This window comes from Suricata suricatta, chromosome 13 (genome assembly GCF_006229205.1).
Source record: "Suricata suricatta isolate VVHF042 chromosome 13, meerkat_22Aug2017_6uvM2_HiC, whole genome shotgun sequence".
NCBI classification, from domain to species: domain Eukaryota; kingdom Metazoa; phylum Chordata; class Mammalia; order Carnivora; family Herpestidae; genus Suricata; species Suricata suricatta.
The window spans coordinates 84421537-84429045 of record NC_043712.1 but is presented as its reverse complement, the minus strand read 5'-3'; the positions used below and the strand labels follow the sequence as shown (position 1 = coordinate 84429045).

Genomic DNA, 7509 nt, shown 5'->3' with positions numbered 1-7509 from the left:
TTCGGCTCACAGTCTTCAAAGCCTCCATTCTAACACAATTCTGTCTGCCCTTTAGGAAGTTCATATCCCACAACGAATGTGGGAACTCTCTGGAAAAAATCTCTGACTCGTCTTTCCCCTGCGGGCGGAGGACTGATCCGTCCCCTTGCCCCTCACCCGCGCCGCCGAACAGGCATCTGTGTCGGGCAGCACAGTGTGGAGGTTGGAGCGACTCCGCCAGACTGCCTGGGTTCAACTCCCAGCTCATCGTTTACTAGCCTGGTCGTCACCTCTTGCTTAGGTGGGGGTGAGACTAGAGGGTGGCGAGCGTGAGTTAGTGTGTGTAACTCCTGGGATTGTGTCTGATCCCTAGTAAGCCCTGTGTGATCGTTAGCTGTTATTATTAGTGTTGTTGTCCTACCGGGCAGGTGTGCAGGGAAACCTGAAGCAGCGGCTCCAAACTCTTCTAGTAGCTCTTTCCGGAGGGTGAAATGACAAGGGCACTTTCCGGAGTCGCTGTTACTGTAACTCCGGTTCATATAATGAGCGTGGCTCTGCGGGCCACCAGCTGTGTGTGCGGCCCCGGGCAAGGCCTGCACCTTTGTGGCACAGGCTCTCCGTGTGTGTGGTGTCAGAGCAGTACTAATAGTCCCTCGCCTGTGGCGTTATTGAGGGACTCAGGAGAATCTGCATGAAGACTCCCCACAGCCCTGGCACTAATAAATCACTTGGTAGCTATTATTTCCCCTGGCGACACTGTGCCAAACGTTGGTCTGCAGGGGTCACAGCCGGGCCCCACGGAATCGTAGCTGCTGTGTGTGGGGGAGGCGGAGAGCCAGGCAGGTGGCAGTTCCCGGACGACGTGAGCTGTGCTGCCATCAGTCGGGAGCCTAATTCACACCAACTTTAAGCAAAAGGGGAACTTATTGTAAGTACAAGGTCCAATGATGGTTGCTGGTCCCCTGTTCCGACCGCGTCCTCGGGCCTCGGTCACACTCGGCTCTGCTTTTCCGCTTTGGCTTCCATCTCAGGTGGGCTGTGCCTCTGTGAGCCCCGACACCCCAGCTTACCTCCTACCCGTTGAGCTACTGAGCAGAAAAGAGAGCATCTCTGGCAGCAGAAGCCCTCGGGTCGGCACTGATGGGCTCTGATGGGGTCCGTTCTTGAAGCTGGAAGTGGGGAGTCCCACCCAAATCGCAGGGACCCAGTTGGGTGAAGGTGTTTCCCTGAGGGGTTTTGTTATTCACTCAGAAGCAGCAGGGAGAAGGCATCGCTGCCCAGCGGATAAGAACCCTGCGAGGCTCTTGACGGAAGGAGCCGGAAGGAGCCGCCTAATGCCGTGGAATGAGGGGTTACTTCTGTCCAGCCAAGGGGGGGGTTGGGAGACAGCAGAGAGGGAACCGCCATCCAGCCCGTCTTAGGAGGTAACCCCGGTCTTTCCACACTCCCAGCTTCTGCTACCTCTTGACGTTACTTGAAGCTTTTCCTTCTCAACCCTACCCGCAGAACTAGGCTAGACTTAGCCAGAAACTAAGAGTGGTATATGGAATATCAGCATGCGTTGGTATTTTATTTTTAATTTTTTTAGTGGTTTTTTTTTTTGCATTTTTTGTTTTTTATTTATTTTTGAGAAAAAGAGAGCGTGAGGAGGGGAGGGTCAGAGAGAGGGAGACAGAGAATCTGAAGACAGGCTCCAGGCTCTGACCTAGCTGTCACCAGAGCCCGATGCGGGGCCCGGACCCATGAATCCCGAGGTCATGACTTGAGCCCAAGTTGGACATGTAACCAACGGAGCCATCCAGACGCCCCTATATGTCCTCATTTTTGAAAGAGACAGAGCATGAGTGAGGGAGGGGCAGAGAGAGAGGAGACACAGAATCTGAAGCAGGCTCCAGGCTCCGAGCTGACAGCACAGAGTCCGACAAAGGGGCTCGAACCCACGAACCACAAACCGCGAGATCATGCCCCAAGCCAAAGTCAGACGCTCTCCTGAGCCACCCAGGTGCCCCTGCATGCCTATTTTAAATACCAACAGTTGTATTTGCTTTTAAAACTCAGCAGGGGGCATTTACAGAGTAATTAGATCTGTGTTAACAAACAGCTCTATGCTCTTACTCTTTAAAGGCCTACAGGTGAAGTGGGTTTTATAATAGTAATTAAAGGGGCAAACGTTCATCCACGGGACAGCTTTAGGATTGTACACGTGTCTGCACTCGTGCCCCCTGTAAGTAACTCACTTGTAACACTGGCTTGACTTGAAAGTGCCTCTTAGGAGGCCACAGCAGTTCAGAACTTTCTTCTCTTGAAAACTTGACAAGATCCTGGGAGTCTAGGAGGGCTCCTTATATGCAGAGAATACACTGTTTGCATAGGGTCTCTCTGTAGCAGATGTTTCTTACCGAGAAAACAGTGGGAATTACTCAAAGTCAGTCTTAACTCTGGCAAATTGAGTGAGGTATCAAGAGAGGAATGCTTTTGTCCCCAGGGAAGCCCCCTGAAAACCAGGTGAAAGGTTGCAGGGGTGTGAGGGTCCTGTTTTCCGAAGGCAGGCACAGATCAGCCTAGAAGACGGGTGTGGGTGAGGTGCTCGCACGTCTGAGGGAGTCTGTTCTGAAAAGCAACCCCAGGATTCTGATCTTACCCCCAGGAGTAAACAGACACCGCTGCGGTGTGGTGGCAGGCCAGACAAACCTGCCAGGGGGAGAATGGAGAAGAGGAAACTCGATAAAAATACTTATTAACATTTCTTCCAGAATGAGGATAGCAGAGAGGAAGAACGAAAGCTAAGCCAGAAGAGGGAAGCATAAGCGAGTATTAGGAAGCGGTTTTGCAAGTGGGTGAGTAGACAGAGGCACGGAAGGGCACCTGACAGGCGCCGAGCTTGGGAGCCCACTGTGTCCGGTGATCGGCCGTTACTTTCTAAGCACACGGTGGTATTAGTAACCAAAGGAATCTGAGCTGTAGAAAGGATTAAGCGAGCTAGCATATTTAAAACACTGAGCACATGCTATCATAGTACGGTTTTTCAAGTGACCATTTCCATAAGCCAGAGGGCACAGCTGAAACTAAAATCTAGGTTTACCAATGCTAAGCTGATGCCTTTCGATCACAGCCTATTTACTGAGACCCCTAAATCCACTTTTTTTTTTTAAGTAAACTCTACCTCTCAAGGGGTTTGAACTCACCACCTTGAGATTAAGAGTCCTATGTCCTACCTACCGACAGAGCCAGCCAGGAACCCCTCCATCATCATCTTTTTAGAAATCACTTTGGGGGCACCTGGGTGGCTCAGTTGGTTAGGCATCCAGCTTCGGCTCAGGTCGTGATCTCACGGTTCGTGGGTTTGAGCCCCACGTCGGGCTCTGTGCCGACAGCTCAGAGCCTGGAGCCTGTTTCAGATTCTGTCTCCCTCTCTCTCTCTGACCCTCCCCTGCTCGCACTGTCTCCCTCTGTCTCTCAAAAATAAATACAAACCATTTAAAAAATTTAAAAAAAAAAAAGAAAGAAATCACTTTGAGGGGCACCCGGTGGCTTAATGAGCTAAGCGTCTGACTCTCGGTTCCTGCTCGGGTCATGATCTCATGGTTCGTGGGTTTGAGCTCCATGTCAGAGGCGGCTTCAGATCCTGTCTCCCTGTCTCCCTCTCCCCTGCTCTCGCTCTCAAAATAAATCAACAATGGGCGGCGGGGGAAGAATCACTTTGAAAACTCATTATGAAGAGTCAGACCTGTGGTGTTGTTTTTTTTCATCTTTAGGAAAAAGGGGGTGCTGGAAACCTTCTCCGGAACAGAAACCAACAAGATCTGGCCCTATGTCTATGCTTTCCTGCAAACCAGAGTTCCACAGGTGAGCCAGAAGGCGTCGGTTACCCCATGAGGAAGCGGCGTAAAACCAGTGAGATGAGCAGGAGCCCCGCGGTCCGAGCCTTTGTGAAAATTACACCCGGTTCAGTTGTGCTGATTTGACTCTGGATAAATTAAGGATACGTCCAAGGACGAAGATTCATGTTTCCATCTGGTGTGTTTTATCCACTTTCTTTATGGGCGAGCAATTAAAAAATATCAGATATGTCTTAACTTTTGAAAAATCTTCTAAAGGATAATTAAAAGAGCAATCATAGTAATGTAACTTTTGTTTAGAAGAGTAAGCGATACAAATTTTATTTTTCTGCAAAAACTAGAAAATTCTGCATCACTCTGGAAAGTATGTCATCAGGAAATTTGCATAGACTGTTGCCAAAAACCCCGGCATCGTTGGCATTGTGGTACATGGTTTTGTGACACTAGGTCTATCCAATTCCAGAAAACAAGCAACTGGAAATGCACATTTGTTTCAGGGTGCAAATTCACTGCTGCCTTTTTACTAAGAAACTTACAAGTGTAGCCGTTTTTGCTGTATTTGTTTTGTTGTTAAACGTACCTTCCATTTACTCAGAACTTGCAGTCTGCTATAAAATTGTATTAAACTAGCATATAGGAAAATACTACTTTCCTATGACATGTTGTCTTTTGAAAATACGTGTACTGAGGAAAATGTTACAAAGTGACATTAGAAGTTCCTGTAAAAACACCAAAGTTGAATTGTCCACAGAAAATGTCATTACAGTTTTACGTTTTCAGGTATGACTCAGGTTAAGAAATAAGTGCTACTTGCCAGAGATACGCCCTACTTGCCGGTTTCTCTTTCTGATCACTCTGTAACTCACCTCTGCCTTGAAGGAACCAAAGTACCAACAGAAGAGCTAAGCCACGGCCCTAAGTCACAAGCATACTGGCTCATCAGGAAGGAGACACGGGTGCACCTGGGGAGCGTCCCCTTGACGTGGGGAACAGTCTTAGTTAGTAATCAGGGGTGGCGGTTAAGAAGGCCTTACCTGAAAGGTTGGAAAGGACGGGGACGGTGGCGGAGCTTGCCCACGTTCTCGGCTCGAAGCGGACACCTGCCGGCATTCCCTGCTGCCTAGTCCTTGGGCTGCCGTCAGTGAAGGTGGTTTCCTAGAGGGGCAGCAAGGATGCACGCTTCTGCCCCGTGGCCTGCTGGGAAGAGCGGTGCCGTGAGAGGGGGAGGGGCACCCAACTACGTCTTCAGTGGCGTGTTTAGTCTTATTTTACCTGGTGCTGAATCAGAACAAATGAGTCCTCGTGAACATCTGGCCCGTTTTATTCCAGGCCCTTGAAATACACATGCCGGCAAGTGGTTATTTTGTAGGGGAAAACTTCATTTCTTTCTTTTGATTTTCAAAAATTCAATGCTGATCTTTCAGAATGGACCAAGGCTTTTAAAAAGAACAGTAAATATTTCTTTGAGAAACTTTCTACAATGCTTTATTTGAATGTTAATATGTGCTTTCTAAAATGGTCGTGAACTACTAAGCTTAGGAATTCTCACTGGGTTGGCAGGTACACGAGTACTAACGTACTAGGTACACGAGTACTAACGTACTACAGTAAAACTAAACTTGAGAACGGTGGGGATTACTTTGTCTCCAGCGCTCCACAGGGCTGGCGCGATCCCACCCTTCCGTCTGCTGCCCTGAGGTCTCCCTTGCTTCTGAATTAGTGACTACTTTCTAATTCATTGTCATTTTTAAACCAGGCATGCTGGACACAAGATTTAGAACTCAGAAAGAGGGGCAGAAGAACATGGCCAGGAAAATTAAGACCTCTTCCTGTAACCATTGCCTCCCCACCCTCAGAACACTTAACTGGATGTGTTGCACATCCATCCATTACTTGGGAAATGCTTGCACTATTACTTTTTTGTATTAAAGAGAACTTGTTTTATGCTGACTGAGTTGACGTCATAGACAGTTCTGATGAAATGTCATCGTTCGGATTTATGTGCCACGTGGAAACCCGTCCAGAGCTGAATGCCATGGCTAGGACAAGCTCCCGGGCCTCAGTTAAGAAGCTGATGAGACCAGCACCTCAACCACGACCCTGTTTCCGGGGCACCAGTTATCCTGGCACCCCTTTCATAAGCAGAATGTGCTGCGGGAAATGCGAACTGGTAGTTCCATCACAAATTTTCTCACTTATTTGAAATGGGTTAAATACTGGCTCAAATTTCTTAACCTCAGCCCATAGCTACTTTCTGGCCGGCATTTACAATGGCATTCCAGCAAAATATTTGGGACAGTCAGCAGTTTGCGACAAAACTTACCTAGGTTAACAAATCATGGTAATCACAGACCTTAAATTTCTGTTAGTACCTGCAACCAACATCAAGAATAAATTTCCATTTTAAAACACGTTTGTAAGTTGTGTCGTCTTATTGACAAAATAAATAGCATTCTTAACTTTTCAATCAAGGAAGTTCCTAGTTTAAAAATTTTAAAACACAGTGAGCCAATATGCTTTGTAGAGTGCATACCTCATTCCCACCACCCCCCCCTCCTTTTTTTGATCACCTCACAAATGATCAGGTTTCCCCATATATGCAGCACTGGGTAAAATTACTAAAATAACAAATTATACTTTGGAAGGATCTTACCTGAGATCAATTTGGTGATGTTTTGTCCGTTTGTCAAAGGACTGTTAGGTGTTTCAAGAATCATGCTGTTAAAGAAAACAAGTGAATGATCCAGTAATTCTTGTTACTCAGAAGAAGTTTAAGTCTAACTCTTCAAGGCTTATAAGAATGGTTTTGACCTATTAGATGCTCAGCAATTCATAACATTTTATTCATCCTTGTAACCCCCACCCCCCAGAGGAAGAAAGCAAATACTTTCTGCAAGGAGTCTTCGGCTCAGAGGCCTGTGAAATGCTAACAATGGGAAATTGACAGAAGAGTTTCAGGATTTTTAAATGCATGTGATACAGTTGCAAACTCTGAACAGCCAGAGCTTCAATCTGATAAGTGCATCTCTGTCCCAAACCAATTTAAGAACTGAAATATGTGACTGCTTTTGAGAACAGTAAACTGACATCTTTTTATTTTTCTCTGAAAATATCCCAACTTTAGGATCTCTTTGCCTAAACCCACAATTTTTTCATCCTGTAAGAAAATCCACTTAACAGAACAGATCCATGTTCTTTGGTTAGCCTGTTAATTCATTTCTTTACAGTTTATTTTGAGAGAGAGAAAAAGAAAACTCTACAGGCTCCACGCTGTCAGCACAGAGCCGGACACGGGGCTTGAATCCAGGAGCTGTGAGATCGTGACCTGGGCGGAAATGAAGAGTCCGACACTCACTTAAGCTACTGAGCCACCCAGGCGCCCGCTATTCACTTTAAAAAGGAGAACAGGGATGTTAATCTTAAAGAACATCCAAGTTTCCCCAAGAGAAGTAACAGGACACCCTGACCTTATTCCACAAAATTTGAAAGAGCCCACCAATTGTGTAACTGGATGAGAATGTTACCATCTTTTTCTTAGAAAATAATTGTAAATCCATATTATCTCCACTACCACAGAAAAACTGACACGGAGTTAAAAGGCCGTAAATGGAGTGGCAGCAACTTAAGAAAAAATCTTTTATTAGAAGCTTAACTTTATCAAATGAAACAACAATCTTTGATGAACCCTTTG

General features: G+C 46.6%; 1 protein-coding gene across 8 annotated transcripts in view; it reads left to right on the top strand.

The window, feature by feature from the left end:
• Positions 1-6229, top strand: part of AK3 (adenylate kinase 3) — a 16535-nt gene extending 10306 nt beyond the window's left edge. For 2 of the 8 annotated variants that reach the window (XM_029920098.1, XM_029920095.1), the window contains exon 5: positions 3735-6229. In XM_029920098.1, coding sequence (XP_029775958.1) covers positions 3735-3855 — 121 coding nt within the window. In that variant the 3' untranslated portion in view covers positions 3856-6229. Of the gene's footprint in view, positions 1-55; positions 1404-2732; positions 2818-3734 lie in introns of those variants that run through there. The other 6 variants (XM_029920097.1, XM_029920094.1, XR_003901857.1 and 3 more) reach the window with 5 other exon arrangements.
• Positions 6230-7509: the final 1280 nt, after the last annotated feature.